We start from the raw sequence: 17736 nt of genomic DNA on the forward strand, positions 1-17736 counted from the left end.
TACATACGTAACCAAGACGTTTTCACTGTTTACAGAAACTTCAGGACTGAAATCTCACTGTAAACGCTTCAAATCACAGTTCTTCATTATGAGACGATATATCAATTGTGATGTGTTACCTGATATCTGTTTGTCCTTTACTTTTCCAACAGCCTTGTCTGTTTAAAGCAAAAATCAGTTCATTATAAATTATGAATCTTTTATATCCTGCTGCATCAACACTTACTTCAAATAAACAAACAATAAAAGTCTAAACATTAGATTTTATTTAATTAATATATGCAACTAAATATAAATGTTTGAAAGTATCCTAAAATAAATATAACATATGTTAGAAATGAAATGACAGGTTAGCGTTCACATGATAAAACTATCCCTTTAAATAACTCAATTATAAATGATAAAAAACTCAGGACAGTTTTTGAATACAAACTCAAGTCTAATGAAATTATAGGACAGTTCCCTTTCTGTCGGTCTCTCGACGTTGTGTCGAAAACGACAGATGGGTTTCGCCCTTGAGAACCCCATCTATCGTTCTCGATACAACGTCTCGTTCCCTCCATCAGGGAACTGAGTTTACATACGTAACCAAGACGTTTTCACTGTTTACAGAAACTTCAGGACTGAAATCTCACTGTAAACGCTTCAAATCACAGTTCTTCATTATGAGACGATATATCAATTGTGATGTGTTACCTGATATCTGTTTGTCCTTTACTTTTCCAACAGCCTTGTCTGTTTAAAGCAAAAATCAGTTCATTATAAATTATGAATCTTTTATATCCTGCTGCATCAACACTTACTTCAAATAAACAAACAATAAAAGTCTAAACATTAGATTTTATTTAATTAATATATGCAACTAAATATAAATGTTTGAAAGTATCCTAAAATAAATATTACATATGTTAGAAATTAAATGACACGTTCGCCTTCACATGAAAAAACTATCCCTTTAAATAACTCAATTATAAATGACAAAAAACTCAGGACAATTATTGAAAACAAACTCAAGTCTAATGAAATTATAGGACAGTTCCCTTTCTGTCGGTCTCTCGACGTTGTGTCGAAAACGACAGATGGGTTTCGCCCTTGAGAACCCCATCTATCGTTCTCGATACAACGTCTCGTTCCCTCCATCAGGGAACTGAGTTTACATACGTAACCAAGACGTTTTCACTGTTTACAGAAACTTCAGGACTGAAATCTCACTGTAAACGCTTCAAAACACAGTTCTTCATTATGAGATGATATATCAATTGTGATGTGTTACCTGATATCTGTTTGTCCTTTACTTTTCCAACAGCCTTGTCTGTTTAAAGCAAAAATCAGTTCATTATAAATTATGAATCTTTTATATCCTGCTGCATCAACACTTACTTCAAATAAACAAACAATAAAAGTCTAAACATTAGATTTTATTTAATTAATATATGCAACTAAATATAAATGTTTGAAAGTATCCTAAAATAAATATTACATATGTTAGAAATTAAATGACACGTTCGCCTTCACATGATAAAACTATCCCTTTAAATAACTCCATTATAAATGACAAAAAACTCAGGACAATTATTGAAAACAAACTCAAGTCTAATGAAATTATAGGACAGTTTTCACCGTTTACAGAAACTGCAGGACTGAAATCTCACTGTAAACGCTTCAGAACACAGTTCTTCATTATAAGATGATATATCAATTTGGATGTGTTACCTGATATCTGTTTGTCCTTTACTTTTCCAACAGCCTTGTCTGTTTAAAGCAAAAATCAGTTCATTAAAAAAATATGAATCTTTTATATCCTGCTGCATCAACACTTACTTCAAATAAACAAACAATAAAAGTCTAAATATTAGATTTTTTTAAATTAATCAATTCAACAAAATAAGAGTGTAAATTTACAGGTGCATCTCAATTAATTAGAATATCATGAAAAGGTCAATAGTTTTGTCAATCATTTCACAAAGTCAAACCAATATGGTATATAGATTCATTACACATAGAGTGAAATATTTCAAGCTTTTATGATCTTTTTTATATATTGGTTTTACTTTCTGAAATGAGTGACAAAAAATATGAACCTTTTTCACAATATTCTAATTAATTGACATGCACCTGTAGATGTAACTATTGATAGTTTATAGAGAATATTGATATAAAATGAAGTGATTATATATCAGATATCTTGAGTAACTCACTGATGACAAAAACATTGATCATCTTGTATGAGATCTTTCCATCACTGCTGATTTGTAGTTCATAAACTCCATCATCCGTCTTTCTGATCTTTGTGATGGTGAGATCGCCATAGGAATTCATCTTCAGTCTGCCTTTGAATCTCTCATTATCTGTACATTTGGTTTCTGTGACATAAAAATATCCCATCTTTCCAGTGACCAGACTGATGTTACCTTCAGAGATCCACTTGATCTCACTGCCGCTCAGTATTTTACTGTTAGTCGGTATGGTGAGAGATTCTCCCTCATAAGCGATCACTGAAACAGACGTGAAAACACACAGATGAAATAAAGTGATGATTTACAAGAAGAAAGACTTATAGCTCCATTTTATTGCAGCTTTTCAAATCTTTACAGGTGTAAACTCTCTTTACTCTCAGCTAGTCTTGTCTCATTGTTCCAAGGTTACCACAGCGGGCAAGATGCTGTTCATGTCAAGATCTGATGGTAGAGGAGAGAATGGGAAGCGGTATCCTGACAAGAGCTGAGATTATAGAGCTGGATAAAGGACTCTGTGACTTGACACGTCGTCACTACAAAATTTGAACTGCAACTAGATTATTAATGAAAATCTTGAATCTATTATTAACCTTATTACTATGATTATTTATTTTTATTTAGACTTGTCGTGCAAGAACTGTTGAGCTTGTGCAGAGGCAGAAGCTTTTTGCTAGAGGGGAGCTGGAATCCCCTGGTTGGGCCTGGGTTCCCGTGAGGGGTTTTTCTCAATTGGAGTTTTGGGTTCCTCGCCACCATTTGCATATTGTTACGAACTGTTTGCCTGCCGGGGGGCTGCTATAGAATTTATTATTTAAAATGTTATTTAATTTATGTTGCATATATGCTTATAGTCAATATTTTTCTTGTACAGCTGCTTTGTAACAACAAAAATTGTATAAAAGCGTTATATAAATGAAATTGAATTGTAAAATATCATTGTGGCAAGGGGGGCGTGGTTCAGCACGCTCTGCGGGGAGAGGGAGTGTTGGGAGAGAGACGGGGAGTAGGCAAATCAACGGCTCAGTGAAAACACCTGCTTCTCGTTCTAGTAATTGGCGAGGAGACGCTTTAAAGCTCGACAGCGGAAGCGAAAGGGAAGAGAGATCGGCTGGACGAGTGTTGCAAAAAATATTCACACTTATAAAACTGTGTGTACGCACACTTGTAAGCAATATTCGCTTTATAAATCACAGGTCACTAGCAAGTCTGCGTACGTGAATCAGCCTCATATCCCGTCGGTATCTTGCCCAACAACAATTAAATTCAAGGTGGTACACAGGCCGGGGGCACAGATGCCAGTTACCAGCTTTCTCTACTGGGGGATGGAGGCTGAAGGCCGGTGTCAGGTGGTGGGGTTTGTGGCGAGGGGGGTGTGGCTAAGCGAGGTCTGCAACAAGAGAGGGAGGCATGAGAAGAGCGGGACGTAAGTGGATCAAGTGCTGATGATAAACACCTATGTCTAGTTCCAGTAATTGGTGAGGAGACGGACAAAAGCCACCACAACTAGAAGGATGGGAGAGAGAGAAACTGAATGAGGAACTCGTAAGGACAGAGCTGGAAGCAAGCTGCCTCTTATCTTAGAAATATATTTGGAGTTTGTTGATGGTTGATAGAACGTATTGTGATCACGCCTGAATTTTTATTTATTTTTGTTAATATATCAAGCCGACCCTGTCTCCTTCCTTCACTGTCTAGAACATTGTTACAATTACTGACTTTATGGACAAACTGATAAGCATGAGTGACAAATGGCAGTTTAAAAGGACAGGGTTAATGTTATATTGGACTTACACTGAAAGGGAAACTTAGGGGGTAGTTGTTTATTCATTTTACAATAAGTGAAGTATTTGTCAGACTAGTTAGCAATTTACAAAGTGTTTTGGTCGATCACATCACAAGTGGGCGAGGGGGACACTACCTGTTTAAACCTCGTGCTTGAATCGCTCTCTTTCATCCACTATCGATCACTTATGTTCTGATTTCTTCAATGAGAGGGTTTATGGGCATGTAATGTATGAGTTTCTTTTATCGAATGAATAAAATATGTGCCCACGATTTACATATGAACGCAACCGGAGATGACAGGAAAACATACAGAAAGCAGCAGTTTTCATTTCTGCTATTACAGCTACATGCAAAAAAAAATAATGTACAGCCCTGCAGTGTTTAGTGTAAAACTCTTCTGGTCATTACATCATTGTAGTAGAGTAGGCAGGGCGAGACCGTGAATCGAGTTCGGTGAGTAATTGTGAATTAGCGCCAGCTGTGCGCACACCGGGCTCGAATCGCGTAGGAGATGGGAGCATATAAAAGGAACGAGCGACCGGACCGTCGAAGAGAGAGGACCGGGCCCGAACTTATGTTATGTTTGTATTTATATTATGTTTTGTTAAAAAAATAAAAACGGCGGTCGTCCGTGAGGGGCCGCCGGCTGTTATATTAGTTTATTAAATGTTTTGAATGTTTGCCGGTTCCCGCCTCCTTCCCTCCATTTTATTGAGATGTGTTACAATCATCTCTCATCATCATGTCAGATATAAATCACTAAAACAAATCCACTCACCAGAGACGACAACTCTGTATGTTCTGTATTCTGTTCCTCTACTGCTGCTTATGATCTTTGCTCTATAAACTCCAGAGAGTTCAGATGTGATGCTTGTGATGGTGAGATCTCCAGTCAGAGGGTTCAGCTTCAGTCTCTCTTTGAATCTCTCATCATATGAGGGTTTAGTCCCTCCAGTCATTTCAGCTATGGGAGTTTTGTCATCTCCAAACATCCACTGAATCACATCATCAGTCTGTATTCCAGTAACATCAGTGTATAGAATGACATGATGTCCAAACTCTACTGATCTGTATATCTGTTCATCTATAACAGCAGTACACAGAAGAGAAAAAACACAGAAGAACGTCCATCAGATCAAATAAATGTGTTATGGACTGTTTTGATGTTCAAGCACCAATAATTTTCATCTGTAAAATAAAAACATGGTTACAAAAACTTTGCTTTTAAAGGTGTGTGTGTTGATTTGATCAGACGTGTCTTGGTAATGAAACAGAACTGACAGAGAAAATATTCATCAATAAGCAGTTTTAAAATATAGAATGGTCAGAGTGAAATGAAAACGGGTCTGAAGTTGTGACTCAAAAACTTGATGATGACGCATACCTGTCAACATTTGGGTACCAAAATCCAATTAGTAAAACAATGGTTTTGCCCTAAGTTGTCAATGCACCAAAAAAACATGGTTACTACACTTGTAAAATCTAAGTACATTTTCAAAAGGGTGTGTTCAGTGTTGAGATCTCTGATGGTGAGATCTCCAGTCTTATCATTCAGCTTCAGTCTGTCTCTGAATATCTCATCATCTGTAGTGAACTTGTTGTTCTTTCTATTGATTTCAGCTATGAGAGTTTCTCCAAACCTCCACTGGATCACATCATCTGACTTTAGTTCAGTAACATCAGTGTTCAGAGTGACAGAATCATTCTCATATTTACACACTGTATCAGTCACAGCAGCACACAGAAGAGAGAAACACAAACATTATAACACATTCATATTACATTAATAATCATTTCATGATCATGTCAACATAAATAATCATTATTAAACATATGCCAGATGTATCTGTAAGTTAATATTAATTTGTGCATTAATTCAAATTAACACTAACAGATGAAACTGCTAATGTAATGTTGTAAATGTAATACACATTAACACGTTTATATTTATTAATTTGGCAGAAGCTTTCATCCAAAGCGACTTACAAGTAGGAGATCCTATAACATACAGTCAACATGCTAAACAGTACTGTAGTTTACAAGGCCATGTGACTAGGAGGATTACAGCTGAAGTAAGCAAGTGAGAGAATGAAAAATATGGAGTGAAAACAGTATCAGAACCTCCACAAATAAGTGTGAACATGTGAGAGTATCCACTTTGGTACCTGTGGACTCCTTTGAGACCGTTTTTACTCAGCTCTGATTCAAAAATGCACAGAAGCAGAAGCCTGAGGTTTATTGTGTGTTTAATTCACAAGCGCTGTGCTCTGACCAATCGCTTATGATATCATAGTCATACGAGACTGATAAATAACATTCATTTAAACAATGAAAAATTGCTCAGGAATCCTAAACCCCTTGATAAATTATTAGACTTACACAAGAAGCAAGCATCGCATTTTAAGTATCTCTAAGCCATTGGCGCTGCACTAGCCAACCAGAAAGACTTCTATATTATAATTTTATTATTAAATGAACATGGACGAAGCACGATTGAAAATGAATTTAACTTGTATAATGTGTTATCTGAACTGTAGAATATGAACTCAGTCCCTCCAGCAATACCACAGCATGCTTTCATCTGTTCATGCAAAGCTTATCACCTGCTGGACTCTAACTCACTAAAAGAAAACTGATAGAAAGAGCAGCTCAGACTTTTTGGCTAACTAAGATTAGGCTAGACACTAATATGTTGGTAGCTTAAAGCAACAACGAGCTGTTTTGGTGTATGGTTCCCCATGTGGTTGAGAAGCACAATTGTCTGTTATCAATGTTGTAAATACTGTCGCTGTATGAGCTTCCACGTGGGCAGCGCAATATATGTGAATGCCATGAAACATTTATTGTGGTTTGGTATTCATCATTTACAAGCATAACACTAAATTCGTGTTGAGACACGATCATGCTATGTAAGCTGTTGAGACACGACAACATTACATTACCTCTAGTCTGCCTTATGGTTATAAATTTTGAATTCTTTGCACCAACTATCGGTCCAATGGCACTTAGTTTGAATGGGCAAATTTCCACAAACCCACTAAAAGTGGTTCCTATTAATAGCTTCCAATACGAGTTTCAGCTGCTTTTGCATAGGTCTCGCATCTCTCATGAAGGATATCTGGAATTAAAAAAGGACAAGCGACAGGAGTGTACGACAAGAGAGGACCAGGCCTGGGCATTATGTTGTGTTTAATTATGTTTGTATGTACATTTTACTTTCGTTTTGTGGTTTGTTTATTTTATTAAATGTTTATTTAATGTCCGCCGGTTCCCGCCTCCTTCCTTCCTTACATTGAACTTTGTGACGGGTGTATTTTCATTTGGTTGCTCATTGTGTAGTAAAAATATATTTTTGGAAAATTAAAGTAGGCCTACCATCGTTTTCAGTTATCTATGCAATTATTTCAGATTGACTTGAAATACAATCTTATTTTAATGTTTTAATGTTCCGACCGTAACAGAATGAACAGACCGCAAAGAACCCAGCAGACAGCTACTGCAGAGTCGAGCATGGCGTTTTGAAGACACCAGGCCCATCATGCTCGGTCTCAAACAGAAGGGGACGCCCCTTAAGGAGTTCGCTATGAACTTTCTGGCTCGGGGTTCAACGAGGCCGAACTAAAAATTATTTTTAATAGCTGCCTCGTCGAACCCCTAGGACCTGCTGAGATGCGGCGGCTAAAACCAAGACTGGGAGGAAGTCGTGGGACTCCCCGTCCGACTCCTCCGGATCAGAACTGTTCAGCCTCCCCATCTCTTCTCCGCAGCCAACCCCATGCTCAGTGGGTTGGTCGAAGAAGACGTAACCGGGGAGGGGAGCGCAGTCCAGTACTGCCCAGCATCCAGTGGTATTGAGTCCGGTTGTCCCGAGTCCGGCGATTCAGCCGGCAATCAAGCCGGCATCCCAGACGGTGCAGCAGCCGGAGTCCAGTAAGGTGCAGCAGCCAGCGTCCCAGCCGGCACCCGTCCCGGCCCAGCAGCTGGCCCAGCAGCCGGCATTCCAGCCGGCGACCAGCCATGTTCCTCCGACCATGCAGGCAGTTCCCAGCCATGCCCAGCTGGCCTTCCAGCCAGCGCCTAGCCCTGTCCGGCCGTGTTTCTCCCAGCCTTCCCCAGCCATGTCTGTCCATTCCTTTCCGGCCCATCCCAAGCCCCGGCTTCACCCTAAGAAGCACCCCACGTTCCCTCCTAAGTCCCCTCCTCATGTCCCACCCCAGTTTAGCACTCCTAGTCTTGTCCAACCCATTCCCCCCCTCCCTTCCTGTTGATGTTTTTCTTAATGTCCAACCCCAATCCCTTCATTGTTTTGTCAGCCCTGCCCCTAGTATGTTCTGTTTTGTCTGTGTGGTGTCTGTCTTCGTTCTTGTCTATCTTGTCCCGCTGATTTTTTTTCCCCTTGGGCCGTTCGGAGATCGGAGTTCGGAGATCTAATAAATATTCTGTTTACCCCTTCATTGCTGCCTGCACTTAGGTTCTGTCCCTCCGACCGTGACACAAACTACATGATAACACATACCTCTCAACACTGGGTGCCAAAATCCCAAAAGTAAAACCATGGTTTTCCTCTAAGTTCTCAATGCACCAAAAAAAACATGATTACTACAAAACTACCTACCTATGTGATCATTTTTAGCACTCTACAACTTGCAAGCATTCTAAGAACAACCCACAAGAGAGTCTTCCAACTAAATGGTGATTATATTAAATTATTTTTATTTTGGTTGGATTTGACTTTCTTTACCGAACCTGACATGTGCAGATTAAACAGATTCTGACTGCCATATATAAATGTTTATAAATAAAATAAATATAATATGTTACAAATAATTGACACATTAGCTTTCACATGATAAAATGATTTCACATGATTTGGTGAATCAGACTCAAACTCACAGCTGTAGAGAATCTCACCTGAGTTTTGCTTCTGATCTGGAGAAGGGCCGTCTGTTAAGAATCAAACACACAAATGAAACATTTATAAGTGTTTTCTGCACATGTTTGTGTGATCACAGAGTCACTTTATATAAGAGAGAATCTTTAATAATCCTGCTGCATTTACCATTGACTATGTTCAAATAAACAAACAATAAAAGTATAGAAATCTGATGTTATTAAATTAATCAATGCAATCAATTTTTTTCAGATCATTAATAGATTATATAAGATTGATATAAAATGAAGTGAATTATTATATTTCAGATATCTTGAGTTACTCACCGTTGACAAAAACATTGATCATCTTGTATGAGATCTTATCATCACTGTTGACCTGTAGTTTATAAACTCCATCATCTGTCTTTCTGATCTTTGTGATGGTGAGATCTCCAGTCTTATGATCCATCTTCAGTCTGTCTTTGAATCTCTCATCATCTGTGTATTTGGTTTCTCTGTCTTCTCCATTCTTTCCAGTGACCAGAATGATGTTATCTTCAGAGATCCACTTGATCTCACTGCCTCTCTGTATTTTACGGTCAGTGTGTATAGTGAGAGATTCTCCCTCATAAGCGAACGCTGAAACAGACGTAAAAGCACACAGAAAACGTAAATTGGAGTGATAATTTACTTGAAATCACACATACAGCTGATCTTGTGTTAACATTGCATTATTATTGCAGCTATTAAAATAGTTTATTTTCGTTTCATGTTTATATTGACACTGTGTTGTCCCTGTCAAATTGAAAAGGAAAATGCAATTTCTGATATTTCAGTACTTTTTTCACTAAAATCTATAGACAAGACCACCAATATGAAAATGAAAGAAATTGCAAAAACATAAAGGTTTTAATTAATGCTCACACAATGATACTGACACAATTCTAAATAAAATGCAATGTTTGATTTTCCTTTTATTTTCTCTTTTATTTCATTTCTGTTTTTATTTTCAAAGTCATGCAAATTAAATGTAAATCAGTGGCTGTAGATGACCGGCTGCATTATTGGGAACGCCCACATAAACGTCATATCCGTTTATTTGATTGAACATGTGTAGACCTTGTTAGGGGTTTGGTTTTAGCTCTTTGCAATGTTTACGACTGTGCCTGGTGCAAAACCGTTAAGTTGCATTGTGCGGTTCTTCACCTGAAACGTTAACAGACGGTCGAACAGACGAACAAACTTAAGCTTTGTAGAGCCCTGAATCTACAGCGTACCCTGATGCTGGAGCGTGATTGTCCCCATTCCCCCGCTGGCCGTGCACACTGTATATTACCAAAGTGACCAGCAAAATGGAATCCGTTGAAATGATGGTTTGAGGTTTATTGTGTGTTTAAATTCACAAACGCGGTGCTATGACCAATCCGCTCATGATATCATCGTCATACGGGAGTGATAAATAGCATTCACTTAAACAAAAAAAAGTTAAAATAATATTAATTCTATATTATAATTTTATTATTAAATGAACATGGACGAAGCACCATTTAAAATAAATGTAACTTGTATAATGTATTATCTGAACTGTAGAATATGAACTCAGTCCCTCCAGCAATACCACAGCATGCTTTCATCGGTTCATGCAAAGCGTATCACCTGCTGGACTGTAACGCACTAAAAGAAAACTGATAGAAAGAGCAGCTCAGATAGTACGTTACTTTTTGGCTAACTAAGATTAGGCTAGACAGTAATATGGTGGTAGCTTAAAGCAACAACAAGCTGTTTTGGTGTATGGTTCCCCATGTGGTTGAGAAGCACAATTGTCTGTTATCAATGTTGTAAATACTGTCGCTGTATGAGCTTCCACGTGGGCAGCGCAATATATGTGAATGCCATGAAGCATTTATTGTGGTTTGGTAGTCATCATTTACAAGCATAACACTAAATTCGTGATGAGACACGATCATGCTATGTAAGCTATTGAGACACGACAACATTATAGTAACTCTAGTCTACCTTATGCTTATAAATTTTGAATTAATTGCACCAACTATCGGTCCAATGGCACTTAGTTTGAATGGGCAAATTTCCACAAACCCGCCAAAAGTGGTTCCTATTAATAATCAATAAGCCAACAAACTCTTCTGGTCATTGCATCATCTCTCATCATCATGTCAGATATAAATCACTAAAACAAATCCACTCACCAGAGACGACAACCCTGTATGTTCTGTATGTTGTTCCTCTGCTGCTGATGATCTTTGCTCTATAAACTCCAGAGAGTTCAGATGTGATGTTTGAGATGGTGAGATGTCCAGTCTTTTGGTTCAGCTCCAGTCTCTCTTTGAATCTCTCATCATATGAGAGTTTATTCAGTCCAGTGATTTCAGCTATGGGAGTTTTATCATCTTCAAATCTCCACTGAATCACATCATCTCTCTCTATTCCAGTAACATCAGTGTATAGAATGACAGAATGTCCAAACTCTACTGATCTGAGAATCTGCTCATCTATAACAGCAGCACATAGAAGAGAAAAATACAGAAGAACATCCATCAGACCAAATAAATGTGTTATAGACCATTTGGATATATAAGCACATCGTCTGTAAATATGAACATGGTTACAAAAACTCTGCTTAAGGTGTATGTGGTGATTTGGTCAGTCGTGTCTTGAATATAAAACAGAACTGAAAGAGAACATCTTTATACGGCCACAAACTGTTTTGAAGGTGCCATAGAATGATATCTGCATTAACCTAGACATTGAGGAATAATAAGAGGTCTGTACAGGTCAATGACAAATCTTGAGCATCAAACACTAATGTTTTCTCCTTCTTGTGTTAATCGTTTGATGCAAATGACCACTGAAAAAGAGGCCAATCCCAACATAAAACCGACGTTGCGATGTACGCCCCCAACATTGCACATACCCGCTCATGTTCTAGACCAGTCGGACGTGCAGACCCGAATCATTGGAAGTACTGCAGGTATTGTGAGTAAGGATGGGTTATGTCTACCGAATTGGCATCGGACGATGTGTACAGTGAAACAAATCGAGATGGATGATGACATCGTTGTCTTCTTTAAACAGCCCGTGATGTTATGAAGTGAGGAAAGTCTAGGTGTGAGCTGCACAGAGACACATCTTCTTTATACAGCGTGAGCTGGGCAGCTATCAAGTCAGGAATGTGTCATCTGTACAATGTGAGCTTCTCAGATATAAACTCATGTGCGTCTTCTTTATAGAACGCTAGCTAAACAGACACACATCTCCTTTATACAGTTATAAAGTCAGGCGGGTCTGCGCAAGGTCTTCAATTCCGGCCATATTGCCACGAGAAACCCCTGCTACAATCAGTAAGCAGTGATCTTTTCTACTTCTGCCATTTCAGCGATCTGTCAACTGTGTCAGCTAGTCGCATCCATGAGCAAGGGCTGTGAAACAGCCAATCAGAGCAGAGCTCATCATTCATATTAATGGACCTTGCAAATAAAGTAATAAAATACCTTTTTATTCTAGGCACAAAACATGGGGAAATATTTATTTAGTTGTGAAAGTTTCATTTCGTGGTGAAATAACATTCTTATTATTTGCAGATAAAATCTAAGTCCTGCAGCTTAACATGAAGCAATTTCAGAAGATGTGTGGAGAACAGTGTTGGGTAAGTTACTCTGAAAAAGTAATTAATTACTAGTTACTCATTACATATTCAATAGTGTAATTAGATTACTGTCCAAATGACTCTGTCCAAAAGGTATTTAGTTACTCATTACTAATTACTTTCTATATCCTACATCAACCTTGATAAGTTAAGTGATTTAATGATAGACATGAAACTATTTAATTCATTCAAATTAATAATATTATTAACTGACCAAAGTATTACAAATGTGAGAATTATACATTAAAGCACAGATTTGAAAGTAAGACTTTGAATTTTGATGTCAATTACACTATTGCACACGCATATATTTCACAAAGTATTTAGTTTAATTACATCAAAAGTAACTGTAATTAAATTACAGAAAACAAATGAGTAATCCATTACTTTACTCTTTCAAGGGAAAAGTAATTAAATTACAGTAACTAATTACTTAGTAACTAGTTACATCCAAAACTGGTGGAGAAGATAAAATCACAACACATGTAATGTCAATACAGCACTTGATATATAAAAGCCATCATTCTCATCACATTAACTTGAGCTTTACTTACCCCTGACATAAACTTTAAACTGAGAGTATGATGTTCCTCTACTGTTGATGATCTTCAGTTTATAGTGTCCAGTGTGTTCAGTGTTGAGATCTCTGATGGTGAGATCTCCAGTCTTATCATTCAGATTCAGTCTGTCTCTGAATATCTCATCATCTGTAGTGAACTTGTTGTTCTTTCTATTGATTTCAGCTATGAGAGTTTCTCCAAACCTCCACTGGATCACATCATCTGACTGTAGTTCAGTAACATCAGTGTTCAGAGTCACAGAATCATTCTCATATTTACACACTGTATCAATCACAGCAGCACACAGAAGAGAGAAACACAAACATTATAACACATTCATATTACATTAATAATCATTTCATGATCATGTCAACATAAATAATCATTATTAAACATATGACAGATGTATTTGTAAGTTAATATCAATATGATTGTTTATTCATGTGTTCATTATTCATGGTAATACTTACAAATATCACTACAGTGTGTTATACTGCTGATAACACACATTAACACATTTGTATTTATTTATTTGGCAGATGCTTTTATCCAAAGCGACTAACATGTAGGAGATCATATAACATTGTGTCAACATGCTAAACAGTTCTGATAGTTTACAAGGCCATGTGACCAACACCTGTAAAATCTATTTTTTTATTTTAAGAATATATCTAAATTATGTCATATGTGCTCACTTATAAATACAGAAAATTTTGATTCAAACATTTAAAAATAAATCATGTTTCAAATAAATGACACATCAGCTTTCACATGATAAAATGATTTCACATGATTTGGTGAATCAGACTCAAACTCACAGCTGTAGAGAATCTCACCTGAGTTCTGCTTCTGATCTGGAGAAGGGCCGTCTGTTAAGAATCAAACACACAAATGAAACATTTATAAGTGTTTTCTGCACATGTTTGTGTGAACACAGAGTCACTTTATATAAGAGACAATCTTTAATAATTCTGCTGCATTTACCAATGACTCAAAAAAACAAACAATAAAAGTGTAGAAATATGATGTTATTAAATTAATCAATGCAATCAATTTTTTTCAGATCATTAATAGATTATATAAGATTGATATAAAATGAAGTGAATTATTATATTTCAGATATCTTGAGTTACTCACCGTTGACAAAAACATTGATCATCTTGTATGAGATCTTTCCATCACTCCTGATCTGTAGTTTATAAACTCCATCATCTGTCTTTCTGATCTTTGTGATGGTGAGATCTCCAGTCTCATGATTCATCTTCAGTCTGTCTTTGAATCTCTCATCATCTGTATATTTGGTTTCTCTGTCGTCTCCATTCTTTCCAGTGACCAGAATGATGTTATCTTCAGAGATCCACTTAATCTCACTGCCTCTCTGTATTTTACGGTCAGTGTGTATAGTGAGAGATTCTCCCTCATAAGCGAACGCTGAAACAGACGTAAAAGCACACAGAAAACGTAAATTGGAGTGATAATTTACTTGAAATCACACATACAACTGATCTTGTGTTAACATTGCATTATTATTGCAGCTATTAAAATAGTTTATTTTCGTTTCATGTTTATATTGACACTGTGTTGTCCCTGTCAAATTGAAAAGGAAAATGCAATTTCTGATATTTCAGTACTTTTTTCACTAAAATCTATAGACAAGACCACCAATATGAAAATGAAAGAAATTGCAAAAACATAAAGGTTTTAATTAATGCTCACACAATTATACTGACACAATTCTAAATAAATTGCAATGTTTGATTTTCCTTTTATTTTCTCTTTTATTTCATTTCTGTTTTTATTTTCAAAGTCATGCAAATTAAATGTAAATCAGTGGCTGTAGATGACCGGCTGCATTATTGGGAACGCCCACATAAACGTCATATCCGTTTATTTGATTGAACATGTGTAGACCTTGTTAGGGGTTTGGTTTTAGCTCTTTGCAATGTTTACGACTGTGCCTGGTGCAAAACCGTTAAGTTGCATTGTGCGGTTCTTCACCTGAAACGTTAACAGACGGTCGAACAGACGAACAAACTTAAGCTTTGTAGAGCCCTGAATCTACAGCGTACCCTGATGCTGGAGCGTGATTGTCCCCATTCCCCCGCTGGCCGTGCACACTGTATATTACCAAAGTGACCAGCAAAATGGAATCCGTTGAAATGATGGTTTGAGGTTTATTGTGTGTTTAAATTCACAAACGCGGTGCTATGACCAATCCGCTCATGATATCATCGTCATACGGGAGTGATAAATAGCATTCACTTAAACAAAAAAAAGTTAAAATAATATTAATTCTATATTATAATTTTATTATTAAATGAACATGGACGAAGCACCATTTAAAATAAATGTAACTTGTATAATGTATTATCTGAACTGTAGAATATGAACTCAGTCCCTCCAGCAATACCACAGCATGCTTTCATCGGTTCATGCAAAGCGTATCACCTGCTGGACTGTAACGCACTAAAAGAAAACTGATAGAAAGAGCAGCTCAGATAGTACGTTACTTTTTGGCTAACTAAGATTAGGCTAGACACTAATATGTTGGTAGCTTAAAGCAACAACAAGCTGTTTTGGTGTATGGTTCCCCATGTGGTTGAGAAGCACAATTGTCTGTTATAAATGTTGTAAATACTGTCGCTGTATGAGCTTCCACGTGGGCAGCGCAATATATGTGAATGCCATGAAACATTTATTGTGGTTTGGTAGTCATCATTTACAAGCATAACACTAAATTCGTGATGAGACACGATCATGCTATGTAAGCTATTGAGACACGACAACATTATAGAAACTCTAGTATACCTTATGCTTATAAATTTTGAATTCTTTGCACCAACTATCGGTCCAATGGCACTTAGTTTGAATGGGCAAATTTCCACAAACCCGCCAAAAGTGGTTCCTATTAATAATCAATAAGCTAACAAACTCTTCTGGTCATTGCATCATCTCTCATCATCATGTCAGATATAAATCACTAAAACAAATCCACTCACCAGAGACGACAACCCTGTATGTTCTGTATGTTGTTCCTCTGCTGCTGCTGATCTTTGCTCTATAAACTCCAGAGAGTTCAGATGTGATGTTTGAGATGGTGAGATGTCCAGTCTTTTGGTTCAGCTCCAGTCTCTCTTTGAATCTCTCATCATATGAGAGTTTATTCAGTCCAGTGATTTCAGCTATGGGAGTTTTATCATCTTCAAATCTCCACTGAATCACATCATCTCTCTCTATTCCAGTAACATCAGTGTATAGAATGACAGAATGTCCAAACTCTACTGATCTGAGAATCTGCTCATCTATAACAGCAGCACATAGAAGAGAAAAATACAGAAGAACATCCATCAGACCAAATAAATGTGTTATAGACCATTTGGATATATAAGCACATCGTCTGTAAATATGAACATGGTTACAAAAACTCTGCTTAAGGTGTATGTGGTGATTTGGTCAGTCGTGTCTTGAATATAAAACAGAACTGAAAGAGAACATCTTTATACGGCCACAAACTGTTTTGAAGGTGCCATAGAATGAGATCTGCATTAACCTAGACATTGAGGAATAATAAGAGGTCTGTACAGGTCAATGACAAATCTTGAGCATCAAACACTAATGTTTTCTCCTTCTTGTGTTAATCGTTTGATGCAAATGACCACTGAAAAAGAGGCCAATCCCAACATAAAACCGACGTTGCGATGTACGCCCCCAACATTGCACATACCCGCTCATGTTCTAGACCAGTCGGACGTGCAGAGCCGAATCATTGGAAGTACTGCAGGTATTGTGAGTAAGGATGGGTTATGTCTACCGAATTGGCATCGGACGATGTGTACAGTGAAACAAATCGAGATGGATGATGACATCGTTGTCTTCTTTAAACAGCCCGTGATGTTATGAAGTGAGGAAAGTCTAGGTGTGAGCGGCACAGAGACACATCTTCTTTATACAGCGTGAGCTGGGCAGCTATCAAGTCAGGAATGTGTCATCTGTACAATGTGAGCTTCTCAGATATAAACTCATGTGCGTCTTCTTTATAGAACGCTAGCTAAACAGACACACATCTCCTTTATACAGTTATAAAGTCAGGCGGGTCTGCGCAAGGTCTTCAATTCCGGCCATATTGCCACGAGAAACCCCTGCTGCAATCAGTAAGCAGTGATCTTTTCTACTTCTGCCATTTCAGCGATCTGTCAACTGTGTCAGCTAGTCGCATCCATGAGCAAGGGCTGTGAAACAGCCAATCAGAGCAGAGCTCATCATTCATATTAATGGACCTTGCAAATAAAGTAATAAAATACCTTTTTATTCTAGGCACAAAACATGGGGAAATATTTATTTACTTGTGAAAGTTTCATTTCGTGGTGAAATAACATTCTTATTATTTGCAGATAAAATCTAAGTCCTGCAGCTTAACATGAAGCAATTTCAGAAGATGTGTGGAGAACAGTGTTGGGTAAGTTACTCTGAAAAAGTAATTAATTACTAGTTACTCATTACATATTCAATAGTGTAATTAGATTACTGTCCAAATGACTCTGTCCAAAAGGTATTTAGTTACTCATTACTAATTACTTTCTATATCCTACATCAACCTTGATAAGTTAAGTGATTTAAT

At 37.3% G+C, this 17736-nt stretch overlaps 1 protein-coding gene across 12 annotated transcripts in view; it reads right to left on the bottom strand.

Moving 5' to 3' along the window:
* Positions 1-17736, bottom strand: part of LOC130429683 (uncharacterized) — a 38756-nt gene that overhangs the window by 2796 nt on the left and 18224 nt on the right. For 2 of the 12 annotated variants that reach the window (XM_056758386.1, XM_056758382.1), the window contains exons 11-23: positions 16118-16420; positions 14256-14549; positions 13955-13987; positions 13113-13400; positions 11102-11404; positions 9240-9533; positions 8934-8966; positions 4801-5106; positions 2199-2495; positions 1714-1752; positions 1274-1312; positions 697-735; positions 120-158 (exon numbers count right to left, since the gene is read on the bottom strand). In XM_056758386.1, the coding sequence (XP_056614364.1) occupies positions 120-158; positions 697-735; positions 1274-1312; positions 1714-1752; positions 2199-2495; positions 4801-5106; positions 8934-8966; positions 9240-9533; positions 11102-11404; positions 13113-13400; positions 13955-13987; positions 14256-14549; positions 16118-16420 (2307 nt within the window). The remainder of the gene's footprint in view (positions 1-119; positions 159-696; positions 736-1273; positions 1313-1713; positions 1753-2198; positions 2496-4800; positions 5107-8933; positions 8967-9239; positions 9534-11101; positions 11405-13112; positions 13401-13954; positions 13988-14255; positions 14550-16117; positions 16421-17736) is intronic. The other 10 variants (XM_056758392.1, XM_056758385.1, XM_056758390.1 and 7 more) reach the window with 8 other exon arrangements.

This window comes from Triplophysa dalaica, chromosome 10, assembly GCF_015846415.1.
Source record: "Triplophysa dalaica isolate WHDGS20190420 chromosome 10, ASM1584641v1, whole genome shotgun sequence".
In the NCBI taxonomy this organism is placed as follows: Eukaryota; Metazoa; Chordata; class Actinopteri; order Cypriniformes; family Nemacheilidae; genus Triplophysa; species Triplophysa dalaica.